Consider the following 24,512-nt stretch of genomic DNA (forward strand, 5'->3'; position numbering starts at 1 on the left):
TAGTTCTTTATCTAAATCTTACATAATGTATCTTTTAAGTAATTCTCAAAATGAACAGAAGATAAATTTTTATGGCCCAGTTTTAACTCGTTATGAGTGTGCTATGAGGGAAATTTTGCTCGGGCAGCGGCACTATCGCCTACTCTTATATCGAATTCCAAATGCCAAGGGATCTATTACGTGCATTCCAATGTATACACGGGTCCTCGGTTTTCGTCTCATCCGAAGGACTAGACAGCTGTCCTTGTCAGGCCCTCCGTCCTGCATCACTGACAAGGGGAAACCACGCCGGAAAATCTGGATGAACTTTCTCGGCCAATGCAGGGATCGAACACCCGACCTCAAGGCTAGCGAGCCAGTGTCTTACCCACTTAGCCACGTGATCCCCAATAACTCGTTATGAATTCAGCATATGACCGGTTATTGCCCATGAATAAAGACATATCTCCAGCTGTTATTTATTACTGTCATGTTCATTTTATAACATGAAATGGTTTTAACCTATATCCCACCATAAAGTTTAAAAAAAACCCAGTTCATCATGTAGTTTTCGTCATTTCGTGACATCAAATTAGTTTTAATCTCTATTCCAGCATAAACATTTTTTAAAAAAAATAATTTAACATGAAATTTTCATCATTTCAGCTTTAACTTGTCATATAAATACATTTATTGTAAAAAGAAACAAATCAATACAATAATGGGGATTTGCCAATAAGTGGTCTGCAACCAAAATTAATATCATAGCAACCATAAACAATTTAACAAATTATTTTATTTTCTGTTTGTCCTGTTAACTCCCGTCCTCAAAAAGCAAATACTTCGTTTCGTTTTTTATATAGTTGTTTTTTTTCTTCCAATATCAAATTCCATCAACAGCCAGGCTTTTGTTTAAGAGCAATGACTTCGTGTTTCGGTGAAAATTGAACTTTGATATTTTAACTCATTGGTCGCTGTATATTGGAAGATTGTGTAGCTAGACGTGGTATTAAGGAGCATATGCTTTGAAATAGGCTTTCTCTATTCAGTCGAGAATTGGCGTTAGTTGTTTTCTATTCGTATTTAGTGGGATAATATTCTGAATAATTTCAATTGGTTGAACATAGTTAAAGGGGCTAAGTCTCTAACTCAATATTTTCCATAATATTTGAAATTAAAAACACAAATTAGAATTCAATATTGGTCCACACAGATTATTAAAACACAATCGGGTAGTTAATATTCTATTGTTTACGTTATTGAAGATATACGCAGTTATTATTCCTTTTAGATGTGCAACGTCATTATTCCTTTTCAATGTACAAAGTCAATATTTCTTTAAGATGTACAACAACATTATTTCCTTAGATGTAGAACGTCATTATTCCTTTTAGATGTATAAAGTCAGTATTCCTTTAAGATGTAAAGCCACATTGTTTCTCTTATATGTAAAAAGTCATTATTCCTTCTAAATGTATATTCTACAAGTAATTAGGCTCAATCTATCCCCTTTCGTTAGAGAATTTGTTATCTTTTATAAATTGACTTCTCTAACATGACCTAAACCCAACATTAGTGTACATCTATAATCATGACGAAAGTCACGATCTCTCAATTTCTCGATATTTAATTTAGATTCCACGTGCAGTAACCAGCTGCGATTCGTTTTAAATTATAAACTAAAATAGTAGTTTCGTCATGCAATGAAAATGTTTACACCTTTCAAATAAGATTCTTTTTTTCCCGAACCACGGTGGTTTACTCATGGGTTGTGCGTTGGTTCACTTACTAGGTTATCGGTGTTAGCCGAGAAACGTCATCGGAATTTCCACGCCGGTTTACCCTTATCGGTGGTGCAGGGCGAAGGGCCCGACAAGGACAAAAGCCCGATCGTTCAGATTGGCAGAACACTCTAGTCCCGTGTAGACCGTGTAGGTCACAGCGCGAGTCTAAAATTGGGTTATTTTCAATATGATATCATATAAAATTAATTACATTAGTTTAATGATGAGAGTGATAAGATCTCTGTATGTACATCGTGTCATTTGAATACGGATTCAGGTCAATGAGAAACACCAAAGATAGAACATAATAGATAGAACGATGCCTCCAATAAAAACATCAATAAACAAAAGAATACGGCTAATACTATATTAACAATTATGGAAATTTAATCAGAGAACAATTTGACTCAATTCTTCAAAGTAAGCTTTAAAGGTTTGGATGTCATATTGGGCGGGACTTAATTAAATATACACACGAGGTTCTATCGCTGATATGATGAAGTTAGTGGACAATTGTTTATTTTACCCAATAAACGGTGCATTTATTGAATGTAAGTCTCATTTAATCAACTATAATAGATCATTTACAGGGTTTTATAGTCTGTATCAATATTTATGAATACGTCTTTTCAAAATTACTTTCTATTTTTAGCGATATAATATGTAGTCAAGTACTACCATTGCGGCGATCAAAAGCATTTATCAGCCTGATGCGGAAATTATTCGATGTTTATGCGACGACTGAACCAAGTTGTATAGTAGTGGCGCAGTTTGTATTTGTCTATCTTTCAGAGTACAGAAACTGCATTAAGGAAGTTCTAGCAAAATGTTGAGTTTCTTTGACTACAATTGATCTCAAATGTCAATTTATAAATTTATACTGTGTTGGCTGTACATAAACCTGTTATCCACATGAATACGCAGGGGACGGGGGGCTGAGAGAGGAAAGGGGTTTAATGCGCTCAAAATTAGACATTCGAACAACTCCCCCTCCCCGCCCGCGCCAACACGCAGGGACAGTGGTGCGGGGGAACTGAACATATGATTGATTATATAGACTACTCTTTGGATAGCCCCAGAAGAGCATCGCCGTCATCTTCGTCGATAAGCTGGAGCTTAATCGAAGAATAATATATCTTGTGTGCTCCAGTTTATTGATTTAAAAACGCTAAAGTTACTTCTGAGCAGTATAGCTGACAGGAGTAATCATAGATTATCTGTAGCAGGTGTGTAATTAGGATGAAAAGTTAGGGAGTGATAACATTTATAACTATACATTTCTTATACAAATACACAATTTCAATATTTACAGTTATAAATTACATATCTTAATAACCTTAGGAATATCTCTTATAGAAATATAATTATAATATACTTCCTTATTAGCCTTTGGTTTATCTTCTGGAATTATAGAATAACGTCTTTCTTTAATGAGACGAATGAAACTCTATCCGGTGATGTTATTTCTGATCTTAGAGAACGTGGTATTATTAAATAGGGCATTTGAAGTTCAAATATAGCAAAATAAATTACAAAATGCTGGTAGTGCAAAGAGATTGTATTGGTATATGGGAAAAAAACAGTTCCCATGATCATACATACTTTCAAGTAATAACTTGCCATAACATTAAAGTTGTGCTTTCATATCCCTTGAAAGTTAACCTTGTCAGTGTTCTCCGGATCTCCCGATTTCCACCAACTGCTAAAGACACCTTCGCTCAGACGAATAACTAAAATAAAATTGATCCATATGTTAGTACTGAAATGACCTAGTTTGCGTCGAGTGGGTGTTAAACCCCATTTCTCTTTCTCGCCCTTGCAAGCTACGATATTGTGAAAGTTAAATACAGATTATCAGTCTAAAAATGGTTAAATTCAGATCAGTATTTACAAAGATATAATAAATTTAAAATTTCACAAAATTCGACATCCTCTGTTGATGCTATAAAAAAAGCCAATGGAACCTAGCTGTAAGAGTTTTTGCGTCAAATTGCATCGTAGCTAGGATATTATTTACCGTCGGTTTAGATTCTGCCACATCCGGCTTCTGATTACTACTGCATTCTGTGAAATCCCGATTTATTTCCTTATTACTTCAAGCTAAAAACGTTTTGAGTAGTCCGTTTTTTGGAATATTTCGAATTACGACATCAATCAGCGATCCCGTCAGACGATTTGCATTGAATTAATTTTGTACAATTTAAAATAGATTTTGCCCTAAAAGATAAATTAGATACTGTTCAGATAATGCAAATGATGATTTGTGACTTTAAACACAAGTTATAAAGTCTACATGAAAAAGGGCTATTTGTTTAGAATCCTGAAACCAACGACAATCCTTAGATTTTTTTACTTAACTCATGTTTGAGATATGAACAACTGCATGCCGTCACTATCTTATTAAGCTAGTGCGGTAAGTGAAAAGCTGTGGTGATTGAATTCCTACACCATGAAAACAACACCAAGAACATACAATGTAAATAAAAACACATTTATCAGTGGAGTTATTCCTTTGATGATTCCTAATGTATAATTTGTTTCCAAGTTCGGCACCTGAAGAACTATCAGTCACTGTTTTTTTTTGTTAACCATTTCCCACTTTGGTTTAACCTTTACAGTACGCCACTTTCTTCATGATGTAATTACATTTCTGTGATTATTGCATTTCTTAATTCGATTACCAACGGGAATAACACGATTATTGTATTTGGCTGCATACATCAGTAATGAGGAATGATTGCCGTCAATCATAGAACTTGCAGGAATCGGCTTTCTGCTGTTTTAAGTGTCAAAATATTATTTCTAGTTCTATATGGTTAATTAAAACCATGACACGTCATTGCTTTATTTCATAGCTTTCTGCATTTACTCATGTTACCAAATTACCTATTCTCATTGGAATCGGCCTACGATTTCAGGACAATGAGATGTTCCCCACCCCCTTCTCTTTTTTTTCTTATTTTTGCACCTAGTAGTTCAATGCTCGAGGACGAGTGCATAAGTATTTTACTCCCGTGCCAAATAAAACATTTCTTGGCTGTTTCAGATACATTTGCGAACATATGATAATGTCATTAGTGCAGTTGTTAGTGTCTAAAAGTAGCTTGTTCCATGGTATTACATAGCCATCGGCCTTATAATATACCTACCACAAAAATATATTCCCTTTATCTACAACATGCTGTTGTAAGTTCTGGTGAAAGGAGGCGTATGCGATTTTTCTAGCTTTCGCGAATTCCCTAGTTCATTAATCAATTAGTTCGTTTGCACGATGGACTCGCCAGTGGACGGTGGAGACAAACTTCAACGATCAGAAATTACAAAAACATCTTTCTCATTCTCTGCGCGCATCTCTTGTGGAATTCATTACCTTACAACATTAGAACCATGGACCCCTTAAATGCATTTAAAGCTCAGATAAAAACTTTCTTGTTTACAGAGGCGACTACCATAGTTCAATGGAGAAACTTTCAAAAAGCGCAATAGAAACTTCTCTTTTAGTATTATCGAACTATAAGTAGAGGATTATTATCACTATTATGTAGGAAACTCGTGGTGATACACACAACAGCAACCGTAATATGAAAATTTATAAGAAGACGAAATTTCATCACAGACGTCACATCCTTGATGGATTATAAACGACATTTATATGTAAAAGTTTCCTCTTGGTAATTTCTAACGTCAAGAAGAAGACCAATAGCTGTGAAAATTGTGAAAAAAAATCAAATTTTATTATAAATTCTGCTTACAAAACGTAAACATGGGTGTTATGATGATGTACGTTCGTGATGGATAGTAATAAAATATGTATATGATTTAAAGATAATTTCTGTGTAGAAATTGTTCCGCCTCCGCCTTGAATACGCCTCTTACCGCCAAATGAATATATGTCTTCAACGAAGTCTTCTTACACGCATAATTTGAAATAGATTATCACGACGACTGATGCTACAAGGGTTGGTTGGTTGTCGTGTGTAAGAATGCTACATGGCTTCAAGGTTTACTATGGATTCTGTTGTTACAGCTGACTCGATTAGAAATGATATATTATCATAGCAGGTAAGTTGTGTGGGTTTTCTATCACGCCAGAATTAAATGGGATTTAGATCGGACTGGGTTTCAGAAAACAAGGAATGTAGAATTCCTTTTATTGAATCATTAGGTATGTGATTTTCAGTGGAGTGCACAGATCAGGTAGTCATTTTATTAGATTTAATGTCATTATTTCACATTTTAATCAAAGTTAAATTGGATATAAGTAAACACGGAATTTCGAATTGACCACTTTATTATTCTTTTTATTGCACAATTAGTTGTATGATTTTCAATGGCGTGTTCAGTTAAGGTAATAATTGGATTAGATTTGGTTTGATTACTTCTCATTTGAATGAAAGTTAGATCGGATGGAATATCAGAGAACACGGAACATAGAATTTGTTATGTTGTTATAGGTTACAGAATCACTTTCATTGCACCATCGGCTGTAGATCTGTAATGGCGTGTTCAGATAAGGTAATAATTTGATTAGATTTGGTTTCATTTATTGCTGATATATTTAAAAGATATGAGAAAACGCCCGGCAAATATTGTAAATTATTTAAACTTATTACATGATTTATATCATGGAATAAGTGGAAGAATGTTACGAGTGTTTCAGAAAGAACTCGTGTGTATGTATGAAGCATACATCTTCAGCAACCATGTGTAAAATTCGTATGTTGAATGATCTTTAATGGTACGATATCCCTATTCGACTAAAATGGTTAGATTACTAGTGTTTTGGAAAAAGAAAACAATATTTATTAATGACACTGTTTCTTTATCAACTAAACAAAACAAACTCAAAACAAGAACTTGTTAAATGACAGTTTTTAATATCTCACTGTTAAAACGAATCACTGAAATAAAATTGAACCATATGTTAATCTCGAAATGAACGAACCCAGAACAAAAGAAAAATAATATTAACATGTATTAATGATACTTTTACTATATAACGCTTCTAAAGAAGACCCTACTCGTAAGCGAATTATTGAAATGAAACTGTATAATGTGTTAGTTCCGAAATGACTCCCCCTCTCCCTCTTTATCCCAATCTATGTATCTTCTTATCAAAACATAAACTCGCAACAAATACTTTTACTAGTGGGACATATTTTGCTTCCAATATGAATTTAATGACATAAAGTACACTTAAATCAGATCCACTACGCCATGTCAAGATTAGAAATAAGATAAATGTTATTTGATTTAACCGAGATGTTTAGATTGAGACCACAACTCAATCAGTACCATCATATAATTATTTAGGGTTTCTGGTAATTGTATTTACTATCGTTCATTGTACAGTTGGGTTCAGTTAATGTTGAACGATCTAAATATAGCTGCCAGAAAAAAAAGCAATTACAAAATATTTGTAAATTATTTTACTTGCATTTAGCAGTGATTAAGTGCGTTGAACTTTTTTGTTAATTTGATTTGAAGAAAACATGCACTTGAGATAACTATAAAGATAATTACTCCCGCGAAAGTTCATTTGTTAGAATTTAAGTTTATGGTAATGCATACAATATGGTTCAAATTTCTATGTTTTGTACTTTTAAAATGCTATTTAAATCATTATTAATGCATACTGAAATTTTTCTTAAACACTATATTCACATAAACAAAATAACTGACTTGATAAACACACCGAAATCAATTTGATATAGATGCACGAATATAACATATTTGTTTAGTTTTGACGTAAAATGAAATAATATGATATGGAGTTTAACGTCCTACTGTTCGCCACCGACTGGGACAATGAAGACGTGTGGATGGAAAATGAAATAGGGTTTAAAGTCCTGCTGTTCTGCGCGGGGATGGAAAATGATTACATGCATAAACACAGCCTTTAATATACATAATCATACTGTCTGATTTGTAATTAACGCGAAGAAGCAAAATTGCGTTTCGTTATCCGTGGAGTGGAGACAGCGGAAGTGTCATTATTTATCATTGGCTGTACTTTTGTATCTGTTAATTTGCAATTTTACCATTCCCATCAATTTAAAATTATTTTATAAATCTAATATCGGATGGACAAAGCGTATGTGAAAAATAGTTTTGCTTTTTAATTTTGCCCTAATATCAAATCCATTACAAATGATAGGTCTGGAAAGATTCGTCCGAAACAGAACCCTCAATCAAAATATCATTGGAACGTGGGATTTTAAATAATTCACACAGATGTGTAACAAACATTTGAAGAAACGGGAAGTAACGCAAAAATGTCAAACACGTGTTATCCTTCGAATGTCTTTAACCAGTTCTAATTCTAATAAAGGCTGACACCAATATTATCCTTTAAGACAAAGGCCAATACATTAATGTTTCATAATGTGATACTTTGAACGTAATTTAAAACTCTTTGATAACCTGCATATCTATATATCTGTGTTAAATACAAGCAAACGTTATATACTGAAAATTTCTATTTTGATTCGCTTTCAAAGAATCTAGTTCACTCTCTATTAGGCACTAATTTCAACGAACAGGCAAATTCTATATTTGCCTTTTAAGATACAGCACCGGACATACTGTGACGTTTCTACTGAAATACTGTGATATTGTGTAATTCTATGTTGGAGATGATAATTGAGATGTTATTGTTGTTTCGTTGTAGATATCCCACTGATAATTGCATTTAATTAAGATATGCATTTGTCAATCTGTTATTATGAGCAGGAGTATGAACACTTTCAATCAACGCCTCCAAATGTGCATTAGTTATTAAAAAGCAGTATTGATTTATATTTCAGAAAACCCCTTGTTAATTATTTGTAGAGTGTTTTTCCTAATTAAAAGCATACAAGAAACATAATATCCGATGCAATTTATGGAAAGATAAACATCTTTCTTTGTTCATAAGTTTCCAATTTTCACAGCATGTCAAAGACGTCATCATTTCAAATCACACTAGTAGTAGTTAAAGACAAACGCAGACTAGAATGCTCGCTTAAAGAGTCGGCTCAGACATATATATATGTCCGTGTTAGTGAGTTATCTGCTTTGGATTTGTTCCGGTTTTATTTTAAGTCGGAAATTAAGGCCATTTGCCACGAAGAAACAGGCTTCACAACTGCCAAACTGGTGAGGTAAACTTGCAGGAGGAGTTGTCACCCTTGCTTATAGGAAATTTGTAAATGCCTTTTCTATTTAATATAAAAGAATTTTGAAGGTTCTATAGATTTAATTCAGTTTTAACCTGTGATAATTCGTATCGAGGTTATGACAGAGTGTGCTTTATCTTCAAAAACTCCTGATGACTATTCCTATTTACGGATATCACATTCCAACATTTAATTTAAAAAGTGAAAACTCATTTGTTTTAAATCCGAACGAAAAATTAAGAAGAACATAGTAGATTTTGACCGCGGTATGTTGAGAAAAAGTCAATGAACTTATGTCAAAATCGTTTAACATCAATGTTAGAAATATCTTTAAAGAATTCACGCATGGTCATGATGAAAAAAATTGTTCTTAATTATCAGAATGTGTACGTTTTTTCTTTCATACTATTTTTTGATATATAAGGAAGGCATTCTAGCAAGACATACTATGGAACTGTTCCAAGAGAAATAGACAACCTGGATATAAAAAGGCGATGAGCAGTGCCTAATTGGTTTTATTTGGCGAAGTATTTCAACATAGCGCATCATGATTTATATGTTCTAACGGAAGATTCCATGTCGTTTCCCTTCAACTATCGTTTCTTTTTCTTGGTTTTAGAACTCATTAAACAGCAAAATGGATGCTTGCCTACCATATTATACTATGGTGGAATTTATATAATAGGTGGTGAAGTGGTTGATGTGTTAGTCTTAAAAATTAAATGAAATGGGGTTTAGCGTCATATTGTTTTGCTCCGACCGTGTTAATGAAGACAATGTTTACACGGTTTTTCACACTATCCGAACAACTATACGTTGTCCCTTGCCGGGCTACTCACTGAGACACCGTGACTCCCTATTAGTCAAAGTCTAGTTCTAATTAAAGGGGTTTGTATTAATCTTAGCATGTCCGTCTGTAACGATAGCAGCCGTGACGATCGTCGGCCACCCCCACGTCGTGTGTCTCTTATACCTAAAGCATTATGCTTTGATGCGATGGTAATTCAAGCTGCCAGGCTTTCTCTAATAAATTTATTCGGTTCTCAACTATACAAGGTTGATCTGATCTATAAAGTAGGGACCAATTATGCTTTTGCTTGGAAGGTAAAGCAAGTGAGTTCTTTACTAATATGACAGAAAGAAATGCAAATTTAACTTCCTTTGAATTAAAGTTGAAAATGGAGAAATGGTTTGGAAACCAGGAGTTACCTGAAACCGCTATGACGCAATTTCAGAATTTGCTCCAAGGTTATGAAGAAAGTCTCCTTGATTGGGCCTATCGTGTGTTACTTATAGCCTCGCGAGCCTTTAATGATTATTCAGATGACCATATAAACCGTCAAGTAATCAAGAAATTTTGTCAGGGTTGTCAAGATAAGGAAGCCGGTCAATATGTGCCCGAAAACTTTGGATACGGCTATTGATACAATAAAATGGTTTATGCACAACAGCACCGCTATTATTACCGTTCTGCACGGCGTGAAACGGGATGAAATAGTCCTAAAAGAATGTCAGGCGACAAAAGTGCGGGCAGTAACCACGCCCTGATCTGAAGAATGCACTTCCCCAACCTCACCCGATATATTTGCGCGGGTTCAGAGTACCGAAAAGCGCATTGCTGGATTTAATTAAAGTCACGGTTCATCATTTGTATTTTAAGAACATCATCTAATTTTTCTCGAGTTAATCATCATTAAATTGTACTCAAATTCATTATTGGACATCTAATGAAGAAAACAAAACCTCAATATCAAAGATATGTAATCTCTAAAACAGGATGCAATCAGATTACGACGAAGCCGATCAAAACAATATTTACCCAAAATAGGTTTATATAGTGTGCAGACGATTATGGGACACTCGGGACTATTTGACATGGGGTTCTAGATATAACTCTCTAGGGTATATTATTAATACAAGTGCAGTATAACCCTAACTGCATAGTTTCAAAATATGGTTTAGAAATTCCTAGACATTAACAAATCCAGACGATAAATAGGACTACATAGGCAATCTTGAGATTAATTTTCTTTTTGGATTGTCGCATTTTGAAAAATACATTCGGGCCAAAAGGTGTTTCCGAAATCAGTTCTATGAAGTGTTCTATGCGAATTAACATTAACTTGACACAAATTGCTTTACCAATCTCATTAAACTTAACCCGGGAGAAGGTATAACAAAATGGCGATGTTATCATACGCGGAATTAATTTCGAGAATGAATAATGAAAATCCAGACAGAACTTACTAAATAGCACGAAATATTAATTTTCAGACAGAAAAGCTCACTATGGTGCCTCCCATGATGAAATCATTAGAGATTCTCTATGGACCATATTAAGTCACATCATGTTTATATTCAAATTCTATAATGAATTTAAAATTGAATTTAAATTCTAATTCTGTCAATTTTCTATTAAGAGATCAGCGGGTAGGTAGGTATGTGCACAATAATTGAATTATAACATTGTACTTTATATGTAATGCTCCAGTCGGAGTCCAACAGTAGGACGGTAACACCCCAAATTATTTTATTTCATAAATGTAATACGGGAAGCAAAAATGTTCATCAGAACAAGGCAGTATGCAATGATGGAGTCTGGTTCTCTTTGCTCAGTGTTAGCTAATTTCCATATAATAATGACGTAGTATCAATATTAAATATTCCGAAGTGCAATCAAATTACATTATTTATACAAACTCCTTAATGAGAAGTGGTGTCAGATGTTCTAAAAAGAGTAATATTGCCCTGTCTAGTATAACTGACCTAGGTACTCTGGTTTCCAATAACCACCACTACTTCTAGGTGTGTTATCCGTTTCGTTATTGATATCATGTTGTTTGTAACAGTCAACATTAAAATCAAAATAGCATCATAAAGAGCAATGTCCTCGGGTGATAAATGAAATAGGGTTTAACAGTCTGTATTTCTGCACCAACCGGGTTAATGAAGACGGGCATGCGCTATGCAGTGTGCTATTTGCATAAACTTTGCCAGAAGATAGGGTTTTTGTTTACTCTTCGTGGAAATCCTAACTCTCAATGACTCTTTTATGTGGACTCCTCGGGTCAGCCTAACCTGATATACTATATATATCTACTATAACAAAGATATGTATTCGCTTTGAAATATACGCGATAGACAGGTAATGACAAAGAATGTACAGAGCATTCAGAAATCGATTAGAGCACATTTCAGTGGCGTAATCCCTGCCAATTCTCTATAGATAGCATTCATTAAAATGTTCTTTGTCATGATGCTGTGTTTTAATATAGATCGACTAAGGTATGGACCGTAGAACATTTTTTATGGTACGTCTTCATTCATCATGTTTTAATGCTTGGATAAACAAGAAAACAGACTCGACATGACCAAATGACATAATGGGAATCGGTTTTAGGTTTACAGGAATAGAAAAGTTACACGTACTTCTAGAATCGATATCTTTATTTAAAGTCACCAGATTGTAATAGCAGATCTAACTACGTGTGAAAGTAACAAGCTAATATCGGTGGGGTGTAAAACTGACATTAAAGGTTTTTCTAATGCTTAAAATCTTTAAAAACATAATAATTCTTGTCGCAGGATCTCAACCAAAATCGATACGGCATTGTTTCCATTATATCTTTTATTACAAGCTCCACCATTTCTCTTCATTATTTATAGCAATTTTCTTCTTATTTTTTCAGGTGTATATTAGTGCCGGCTGTAAGGATCTTTCCAGATTGTGAGATTTCTGACTCTTGGGGCACAGGAAACATCTCTATATTTTAAGAACTTTGAGCGAAGATGGAATTACTTGCCTCAGAAGAACATTTTTATCAGTGATAGCCGCGTGGTATTCAAATTTTGAGACTGTTTTATTTATTTCTTAAAATATCATATTTTACGAAAATGTCCAATTTGTCGTGTGATGTTATTCTCGCGGATAAGGCCGGACCACCGCCGTTTTATTCTGCTGCCGTTCGATACGTCATCGGTGCAATTTTAATGTTCGTCCCCATAACGACAATAGTTGGTAATGGCATTGTGATCACCGCTTTTGCGACACATAGAAGACTAAGGAACATTACTAATTCGTTTGTGGTGTCGTTAGCCATAGCGGATATAGGTGTCGCTGTAATTGTTATGCCTTTTTCTATTTATCAACAGTTGAATAATAAGGCATGGGCACTCGGATACAGTATGTGTATAGTGGTGACAAGTTTTGATGTGATGTTATGCACTATTTCTATATTCCACCTTTCCTGTTTGGCCATAGACCGTTACTTAGCAATATGTCGGCCATTTTTACACGAACGCATGACGAAAAACATTGTAATGATGATGTTGATCACGTGTTGGGTATTTCCCGTCTCTATCTCATTCATTCCCATTATGAATGAATGGAATCTCATTGGTATAGAGGATTACTATAAGTGTTTATTTCCGGACGGAGCTCAGATGTGCGTATTCGTCGTCAATATTGCGTTCGCCATCGTCTGTTCAGCTGTTGCTTTCTACGTTCCTGTCGTATTCATGATCATTTGTAATATCAAAATTTACATGGCCGCCAGACGTCAGGCAATGCAGATCCGAAGTCTGGATGTTGTCGGCAACAGTAAGGGAAAGGGAAAATTCAAACAGGAAACTAAGGCAGCGAAAACATTGGGAATTATTATGGGATGCTTTAGCGTGTGTTGGTTTCCGTTTTTTATATTCAACGTTATTGACCCTTTAATTGGATATAAAATTCCATATAACATTTGGATTGTTGCCCTTTGGTTGGGATACATCAATTCCATGATGAACCCATTCCTTTATTATTACTTTAACCGCAGTTTTAAGGCGGCGTTTAAAAGGATTTTCAGATGCCGCATCTGTAAGGGATTCAGCGAATACGAAGATGACTATGTTTCGGGTGTCACGACAGGCTCGGAGTGACTGAAGACAAAGCCATTAAAGGTTTCGTAAGTTGTGATTGAAATTTAGCTAACTGACACTGTAACTATGATTTACAGCCATGAAAGCAATAAACGCACAAAATCGGTTAATGCGCCTTTGTCGGAGAAGTTGTTATGTAAACTTAAAAGTTATTTCGTTTGTGATTGAATAACTTTGCTTGTTGCTCAAGAGGAACTATATGTGATAAGAAAGTGACGTGTGATCTTTCTGTGTGCTACGTAGAACGTAGAGCAGACTGAACAGAAACTTAACAACTGCTCGACTGAAAGGCGTTTACCTATAAGAAACTAGCCTAGTTCCATCTTTGTGTTGCGGAAACTCGTAATACGGGGAAATGTTATGGCCTGTTTTTTAAAATTATGATGGGTTGTGTAAATAAGAAATGGATTGTCAAAATTGCGTGCAATTAACTGTACCTCTAATTACTGTTATTTTCTGTGACTGAAAGTGGAATTTGGCGGAAATAGAACGAAAGTCAGAAATACAGAGTTCTGATAAACAATGTACGATCTCTCAGCTGCGTTATATAAGAGTAGTAACGATAAAACCACAGGTGTCAACAAGAGGAGATAATTTGTATATTTATTTAAAATAAGTTTGTACAAATTCGCATAAATTACTATATTGTTTGTTATCTCGAGAATATTAATTCTAATTTATTATTTTATAACTTGACTTTGTATGTTCGGCATCACAGGTGTTTAGCCTTTAGTAGTCATCTTTACCTGACCTATACCTTGAAACCTCTATTAATTATCTCACACCAAATGCGATCTGTAGATATCAGTTATTTTGTATTAAGACACAATTACAGGTCTACTGAATAAATACAAATGATAAACAAATCAACGAAAACAAAATGACAAGCCGACACATTTTGATTAATGTTCAAGATTGTACTATACTAATAATTTTGGTTCCTCTGCTGTTTGGACCAGGGACAAACGCTTCTTATCTGGTCGACATTAAACTTGACCCGCTTGTTCCTTGGACAAGTAAGATATGTTGTCACAATTCTAAGATGGCGGCGATGACGTCATGCTTGGTTCCTGGTCCATAGTATTTGTTTTAACACAGACATTACTTACACTGGATTTTGATCCATTCATTCTAATACAAACATCAGGACTTAACAATAATACTTGAATTTTATTAAAACGAATTTTATGAAATGGGTAAATTACCTACCTTTTAAAAGCCCCGTTGTTAACCTTTGTATAAATTGTGAACCCATCCCCTCAGTGTACATTTCTATTAACATTCATCATACACGACTGTCAATCATCTAATTCATTGAAAATAAACTCAACTTTGTTATCGTAACACGTTTTTCTTGTTATTTGAGCTTTTAAGGAGCTACAATGGCTTAGTGAGTATGACGTTGGTTCACAAACCAGGGGTTCTCGCGTTTGACCCTGATGTTGACAATGTCAGTGGTGCAGTACCATGGTCCTGGCAAAGGAAAAAAGTCTGGTTGTTCGGATGCAATGTAAACGAGAGGTCTACTGTGTACGTGTTGGCTTGGACGTAAGGAACACTTTAAAAGTTGGACAAAACATATGCAAGAATGCTGCTATTCGGGCAGATTTCCAGCAAAACCCGATTGGTGCAGAAAAGTCAGACGTTAAACTTTATTTAAAGGTGGGTTGCCTATAAATTTATGCGAGCTCCCATTATACCCCAGTTTATCTCCGAAACCACTAAGCAGATATAAATATTTAGAGGTTGGTGACAGAATATCTTTCGGTGCTATATGGAGGTTTTCTCATTTATAGCCACACCCAAATCAATGCGTGATTAAAATATCAGTGTCACGTGACACTTGCGAAGATGGTTCCAGTTACAATACAGCTGTACGGAGTCAGACTAGTAAATCTCTTCCATTGACTTCAACGTTAAATCCGTGACATTTCTTGGTCAGTAACATTTATTTTAGCATTCTGGTGATCTTTATAACCACAACGATCCCAACATCTGAATAAAAAATATTGAAGGAGGTTGACAGTTTCGATTAGTTACTAGCTAGCTTGACATAGTCAAAGTAATCTATAGCTTTATTTCCGAACTCTTCAGCCTCAAAATCATGAATATTCACCAAAACCTGGCAGAAAATATAAATTCAAACACTCTTTTTCGATTTTAAACCAAAATATTCAACGAATATAGCAATGCAAAAGAGGGGAAAGGGAGAGAGAGGTGCTATAAATCTAGTCCATGCAAACCAAAACAAAACAAAACAGAAAGTTGTTTGCAAATAGCTGAGATGGAAATAACGACCTGTTCTCACCCATATATGCCTCCGAGAATTATAAAGGTGTCTTGAAGCCCCGATCAATGAGATCTTGATTGTTGTAGCCATTACTGGGCCTTATTTAAGTTTATTTCACTACTCATGAGAAGTAGCCGAGATCACCCAGGCCACACACCTTATCTGGGCTATAAATATAAACATCAATAGATATGGAACCGTGGACACACGCGGCTATTGATCTAGACTGCTGGTTTGGAACGATTGTAGGATTATGTAATTGATACAAAAAGGGTCATGTTATTCCTAATACGTAATCACCAGTTGGCTGTAAAACAAAGTCTCCAACCAAGATTGCTACCGAATGGCACAAGAAATTGAAAACAATGTTAATCATTTATTTCAGTTTAAGGTAGCAATATTGTTAATTTATTAAACTAAACCACAAAATCCTGTCTTCTCATGCAGTTACAACACACACTATCTATATAAGTGGCTATCAGTACCATTATATTGAAAACAACTCGGGAATTTGAGGAAAGATCTCGATTTCTTGTCGCTATGTAAGCTATATTTATAGCATTCAATCAAACTATATGCATGATACATATGCACACCAAATGATGTATTTCAAATAACATGAATAAGTTTTTACGTCTCGCGCCAATAAAGCCATATGCGGTACGAAGATGGATCTGATAATATCAAATCTTCTCTGTCTGCTAACCTTCTTATAGCATGCATTTTAAACTTGATACTATGCAATTCTATGCATTTAACCCTACCTAATAAGACGATATGTTAGACTATGAAACAGTAATACCAAGATTTACTTGTCGACCGGTGTCTGTTCTCTTGCGTAACACTTCCATGTTTTAAATGTCATGGGTGTACCGTTTCCTTTTTCTGGCATGCTCTCCTTTCTGATAAGACATGTTCAACGTAACAATTCACTTAACACAGTAAATTAATTGCCAATTTTGAACCACGACAAATTGTTCTGAAATGAAATAAAATGGGGTTCAACGTCCTACTATTCTGCTTCGAACTGGGCTAATGAAGACGAGCATACGTCATACACTGTGCTATGGGGGGAATCTTGCCCGAACAGCGGCACTACGATATCGAATTCCAACCGTCAAGGGATCTTTTACGTGCACGCCAATGTGTGCACGGGACCTCGGTTTTCCTTCCCATCCGAACGACTAGACAGCTGTCCTTGTCAGGCCCTCCATCACTGACAAGGGGGACAAAGACCGAAAGGTCTGGATGAACTTTCTCGGCAATGCAGGGATCGAACACGCGACTTCCAGGCTAGCAAGCCAGCGTCTTACCCACTTAGCCACCATCACCCCCTTGCATAGACCGAGTGTCACTGTTATAACGATTTAAGAAGTACAGATTTTGTATTGAACACCAAGGCATTAAACTGTAGGGTAACGATATGTCTGTGTGTGTGTGGGTGGGTGGGGGGCAAGATGTCACAGTCAGGATATCTAAACTCTAGCTGCGTTCACACTATGTGGATAAACAGATTTTATCTGAAGACCAGTTGTTAATCCGGTTGATTGGGGCGAATATGAAGTCCCTGTCGCTTTATAGGTCGACAAACCACAATCTACAGGATTCAAATTGTGGAGTTTAAGTAATGCCCCATACCTCGATCGATATCAGTAGTGATGATCGTAAAATGATTGTATAAAATTACATAATTCTCTATTATACACCAACTATATTGCAAAGTGAGGGTATATTGTTGGTATCCAGATCTGTCAGCAAAAGTTGCTAATCTTCATTTTCAGGCAGCAAGAGAATAAACGATAAGTCGCCCAAACTGATAGATTTAACATTAAATGTTACAAAGGGGGTGGGGATGGATTTTAATAGGGTTTTAATAGGGTGGCGCATTTCTAATGCGGGAGAGGTTCGAAAAATATCTAAGGATAACTTGGGGTGGAGAGGAGGAGTGGGGACATTTGTTTTGCTTTGAATATCCGAGGTTTATTATCCCAGTATATTGTACAAGTTTTGGTCACATGGTATATCTTTGTTATCAATGAAATCGAGAGTTCATTGATATACATATTACTACTTAGAAATGCTCAACAAAACAAAATGCCTGAAGGTTGCTTCGACATTTCACAATTTATTTCAAGTGTTTTTAATCATGACAGCAAACACAAATATCTTCAACATTTTCCTTCACATACATCTCGAAGACACAAGGTGGTCTTCCGGTTTGAAAGAAACACGGCACGGAATAATAAATCTAGCAAACCTTACAACCACAGAAGAGTCCAGAAATAACAATACAGATATAGATTTGGTGATGCCACTAGCTATACGGGCTGTAGACATGTTTTGGATATTTTAGCGTTTTAGAAGCTGCACAGTGATGGGGAGCAATTAACGTTCATGCACAATAATTGTAGCGTCTTTATCGAATGTAAAGTTTTTTGTTTATTCTGTTTATATAAGCATTCCTATATATGCCTGTCTCTCTATATAGGGGGGCCACGTTGGCTCAGTGGGTAAGTCGTTGGTCGTGTATTCGATTTATGCTATGGCCGAGAAAATTCATCGGGAATTGTCCGGCGTCGTTCCGCCTTGTCAGTAGAGCGGGGTGAGGGCCTGGCAAGGGACAACGTATAGTCGTTCGGATGGGATGGAAAACCAAGATCCCGTGTACATATTGGCGTGTATGTAAAAAGACCTCTTGACAGTTAAAATTCAATATAAGAATAGGCGTTGTGCCGCTGTCCGCCCCCCCCCCCCCAACCAATAGTAGACTTTATTAGCCCAGACGGAGTAGAACAGTAGGACGTTAAACCCCCATTTCATTTTCGCTCTCTATATAGGATGTTTTCAATATATTTTAGACCATTTACTATCTAATAAACAATTTTACAGCTATTCAGCGAATAATCAGATTAGAGATTATACTATAAGTATAATCCAGATTAAACAAATATTTCATATAATACGATAATCAGGGTTTAGTAGCGGTTTAATGAAAACGTATCTGTAATATTAAACCAGTAATCCGCATTTCCTGGAACAAGAGATCAAAACAGGACTGGTGGGAGATTTGTCCTATAATTCTACGCCCCTTAAAAAAAATTCCGACGCATTCTCTAACTTTAATCAAATCCCACGCAGCAACTAATCCGGCTTTATTAAAATAATCCTAAAGCAATTTTATATCTCATCAATTCATTTCACACTTCACAACATCTTTTTTATTAATAAAGGACATGGCTTAATCAAATGGGCGAGCTTTTAAATAGCGTGAACGGAATCTGGCAAGACTGAGCGAGAAAGGCAAAGCAAACGAGAATATAACACAATGACAAACGCTAACATAAATCTGTTGTTTCACGTTCAAAGAGCATTTTTAAAATTGTTCACCGGTCTTCATCCATTAATTCATCAAGTTTCTTTTGTTTACCGTGTACAAACGCGTCTATTTACAGAGTTCCTACAGCCGTTTATGGTTTATTCCATGAGATAAACAAGGAGACGAATGAATGAAACAGAAAATAAAAAAAAAAATAACAAACCGACTCGTTCAACTCACAATATATTGATTATACTGAAAGAATTCAAGGTGCAGTTTGTCGACTTACATAACACATTATATTTAAAGTAGCTAAGATTTTAACTCAACATCATTCACAGTCTTTGACATTGAAAACACGAATTATTTTTCAATTTAAATCAACATTGATGTTGTGATCTTACCGGGAAAAGATGGGCTTCTGATATCCAATATTTGAGACAAAATAAACACTTTACCATTAGCACGCAAATCGTGTACCAGAATGATTTTCAGCGCTATTTGTAACAAGGGACTCGAAGAACGAGGCTAGACATATTCTACAAGTTATGTCAAACGGTGCCGCTATCCACCTGTTAGGGTGACATTGCCGTCATAGTTGTCTTATATTTTCATTTGTATTGTATTAACGTACGCGCAAGGGTCTTTCTTGTGGGAAGAAACCGGAGAAAACCCACAAGGTTTAGAAGGCGCCCCTATCTCCATGCCACATACGCTCACACTAGGGATCGACACCACGACCGCAAGACAAAGGTGACCGACCAGCTAGTGCTCGAAGCGCGACATTCCAGACAACGACCTGAAGGCAACTCAACCCCGCTGGAGAGCATGCGCAATAAATGCTACCGGTGTAAACTGGAATAACCAGGCGCTAGAGATTGCCATTCGATTGAGACTCCTCGCGTATTTTGTTCGCCGAAATAACTGATTTCAAATTAGAGTAAAAAACAGAAACGATTGAATGTAAATCAGTTTATCTACATTCATCTGCAGGGTAAACTCATTTAATGAGAATTCTTCCCCTCTGGTCTCTAACTTGGAAATTCCCTATCCCTACCACACCGGCCTGGAAATATACACTCCCAAATACCTTTAAAAATTGTATGGACTGTTCAAAAATATTTCAGTATGTCGACCATCTTGAAGAGTAAAGTTAGTGTTTTATGGGGTTTGATGATGGGTGCTACAACTCAACACGCCTTTAATGTTTCGATGTGCCCATCCCTTATTTGGTCGTCTCAATCACGTGTCCGTGTGTTAAAGAATAATTGTGAGGGCAGGCGGACCACACTACACGTAAACAAACCCCACAAGCAATAAACAAAAACACATATATCAAATCAAGTGAATGGATCCGGCGAAGGATTAGCGAAAAGTACTTAATAAAAGAGTTGTATAACACCTTTAAAAGATCAACTATCGATTTTCATGTAGAAAAAAGTCAGATTATATTTTTCTTTTTGTATATATATATTTCGATATACATGAACAGACATCGATTAAAATATGTATTATGTATGTTTAACCTAGATTCGAGATGTTTTGAAGCGCATTAGGTCGATAATGTTATATGAATTGGTTTTTGGTTATTAGAAGACATTATTGTTAAACAATTTCTAAGTCTGGACTCTTTGTTTAAGTAGCAGTTTGATAAATTTCAAAAACACGTTCTGTGTTACTCAATACTGGGTTTTAGTGTTATTTGATTGAAGATTTGGGTAAAGTCATATCTGTTGTGCAAATTTTTGGACGCCAGAACTATGCTCAGTATGACATATATTCTACGGTAGAAGCCATTTTAAATACTGAAACCCAAAGCTTTTCTCAAATTTAAATTAAAATTTAATGATTCTGCGCAGCGTCACTCATATCCATTTGTTAAGTCACGTACATATGATATTAATAAAACAATTAATCAACAATACAAATTATAAATTATATCATAAAAGCGCAATTAATAGTTAGTCTCCGGAATTAATAAAGTTTCAAATTTTTAAAGGAAATTAATAAAAAGGAGAAATGGTAAATAATCTCAATTTTATAAATTTTATCAGAAAAGGGTAATTAATAAATAGTCTCAAATTTTAAAACTGCATCATTCACCGGAAATTATAAAAAAGAACTACTTAATAGTTTCACCTTCTGTTTCCCAACTCTGACACAAAAAAGAAAAAAAAGAGGAAATACGCTTAGTGTTAAAATCTCCTGGCGGTATTGGAAAGTATGGGAGCTTATAACTACCATTCGTAATTTCTACTTTTCGCCCCTTCAGAACGCGAAAGTCGAAAAGCAGAGGATACGAAAAAAATGTGAGGCGATAGCATGATACACAAGCCAAAATCAAATCGAAAATAGAACTTGCATTTTGGCTTGTGTTCTTAGGGGCGAAAAGTAGAAAATACGAATGGTAGTCATAGACTTCCATAGAAAAAAGTAATGTTTGTCAATAGAACTCTTCCACACGATGTCGGCGCATTATATTATCAATCAATGAATAATCAATGATAATTGACGATAAGTCTTAATGTACAAGCTTTCTATGGTCTACTAACTGCTTGAGGATTGCCACGGGCATTTGCTTGAATAACGCGTTTCTATCAGACCATCTTTTACAATATTCATTTAACTCTTCCCCAAATATACTTACTGGCGCTACTGTGGCTACTAAATCGTTCTATTATTCATGATATTGATGAAGAACGCACGTGGAAATAGTCTTCATCTCTGAAATTAGGTTACTGGTATGATTGGATGCTTATCTTTATCGTCTTTCTATGTAGATATTGACACTTGAAGTAATATTAAGGTCAATAGCATATTGAATTTTACGGGTCTCCTAACAGCTTGAGATACTGTATAAAGTATGTAGGCGGCAAGGACAATGTTACATCGTTAGGTGGTTTCTACTGTATGGAACACTGGAAGGGAGATGTTGTCGCGAGATGTGTAAAATATGTGAAAGTCGCTCATCATGTAATATTTCAACTGCAAAGTATTTTTAAAGGTTCGGAGCCGCGGTGGCTCAGTAAGACGTTGGCTCGCCGACCTGGAGGTCCTGTGTTCGATCCCTGCGAGGATTTTCCGTCGTGGTTCCTCCTTGTCAATGGTGCAGGACGGAGGACCTGGCAAGGAACAACGTATAGTCGTTCGGATGGAACACATTGGTATGCACGTAAAAGATCCCTTGGCAGTTGGAATTCGATATAAGAGTAGTGCCAGTGTCCACGAAACATATCCCACATAGCATCTTATGGCGTATGCCTGTCTTAAATAAAATGTTACAAACTATCTGCTCGTGTTTGATTAATTCCATTATTTCTGGTTTCTTTTTAATTGCATAGAAAATAAATAGATATTGGGTTGTATCTGTCTGTTAACCTCCTCTGAATAGTGCCAATTGTCTCACAGTTTTACAACGAGATGTATGTGGCCAAGTCTGGTTTGCTGAGAAGAAAATGACCTTCACTTGTCGCCACCGAAACTACATGTAACAGATAATGGACCGCGACCTGTTTCCTTTTAGGAATAATTGACTGCTAAACTAGGCAACGCGAAGTTGGCTCGGGATTCGGGATTCGAATAACAATTAACGAGCCAGCACGTTATTCGTGATTCGGGACTCGGCACTATAACAGACGATTGCTGGAGAGGACTGTCCTGTGCATGCCAACAAACGTGTCAACCTCCTACTCGCTTGACAAACGGTCGTCTCCTTGCTAGTCGGCCACCCATTGTTCACCTATCCGTACGGTCGAAGGTACCGAGGATTTGGTCGGATGGATAGGCCGGTCTGTTTTACTGACGAATCCCGAATCCCGAATAACGTACCAACTTCACGTTGCCGCTAAGGTACATGTACAGTAGTAGTAGTCTAAAAGTTTTACAAAAAGCAATCGCGCACTTTTCAGTTGAAAGTCTTTTTGTTTACTACACGGTGTCCCTAGAGGTCTGCATGTCTTCAAAATTGCGCAATTTGTTATTCAGATAATTTTAATTGACAAGCTTTTATTATTGGATCTTAATATCTCTGTGGATGAAAATTGCTTATTAAAGTCTCAGTAGTCTCATGGATGGGAAATTAAGAACAATAACAGTTTTTGTTTGTACAGACAGCTCAATTTGAAATATCAATATTTCTTTTATTTATTTTTGTAACGCAATACTTTATTCAGACTTTCTAAATGGAACACGGTAACGGGTTTAGTCTGATTAAACGAAGCTTACCAATCTGTCCTTGTTTGTAAAAGCCCGTGCATCTACATTATTTCTAATTTTATTATCATCTTCAAATTATACAGAGAATACTGTTAAATGGACACAGATCACCAAATGTAGAGCGAAAGTTATTTTTAGTCTTTCTCTCTCTTTCGCCTTTTCCCCCTTTTGCACGGCGATTTTTATTGACTTTTTGGTGTAGAATCGAAGAAAAGGGTTTGAAAATACATTTTCTGTCAGGTTTTGGTGAATATTCGTGATTTTGAGGCGGAGGGAAACAAGAGTTGATAGTTTGGTGAGGTTGAAATGTAGGGTCGAAAATTGCATGTTTACTTGTCTCTACTTCCAGCTTGTGTATCTCAAGTTTTTCATGGTGAACCTCATACATGCTTTTGGACAAGAGTTTGCCACACGTTGCTCCGTCTGTGGCAGAAAGCGTTCTACTCAACGAAAATTTGGGAAATATTTAGAGCCGGTCAAAGAGACGAAAATTAACATTAAAGTCAATGTGGAAATCTTTAGTGATCTGTGGCCAAATAGAATTTCACTGCTGTTTTAATCTGGTCGTGTCTCCTATTGATAACGGGAGACGCGGCTGCTCGTTATGGTGGTCCGGGTTCGATTCCTGTGTTGGGCCGAGAAATTTTCCCGGAATGTTCCAGCATAGTACCCCTTTGAAAGGATCCCATCATGGGACGAAAAATCGAGGTCATGTGTATACCTTAATGTGTACGTAAAACAATCCGTTGACAGTCAGAATTAAATTCACCCATAGCTCACTGCGTGGGTATGTCTGTCTTCATTAGTCCGACACGAGTGTAACAATAGAACGTTAAACCCAATTTCAT

The 24,512-nt window shown here is 36.0% G+C and overlaps 1 protein-coding gene across 2 annotated transcripts in view; it reads left to right on the plus strand.

Moving 5' to 3' along the window:
- LOC126815723 (5-hydroxytryptamine receptor 4) overlaps window positions 1–15,183 on the plus strand; it is a 41,960-nt gene extending 26,777 nt beyond the window's left edge. Inside the window, exons 1-2 of one of the 2 annotated variants that reach the window (XM_050541616.2) lie at window positions 4,929–5,825; window positions 12,610–15,183. In XM_050541616.2, the coding sequence (XP_050397573.1) occupies window positions 12,815–13,843 (1,029 nt within the window). In that variant the 5' untranslated portion in view covers window positions 4,929–5,825; window positions 12,610–12,814 and the 3' untranslated portion in view covers window positions 13,844–15,183. Of the gene's footprint in view, window positions 1–4,928; window positions 5,826–12,609 lie in introns of those variants that run through there. The other variant, XM_050541615.2, reaches the window with a different exon arrangement.
- Window positions 15,184–24,512: the final 9,329 nt, after the last annotated feature.

This window comes from Patella vulgata, chromosome 3 (genome assembly GCF_932274485.2).
Source record: "Patella vulgata chromosome 3, xgPatVulg1.2, whole genome shotgun sequence".
Classification (NCBI taxonomy): domain Eukaryota; kingdom Metazoa; phylum Mollusca; class Gastropoda; family Patellidae; genus Patella; species Patella vulgata.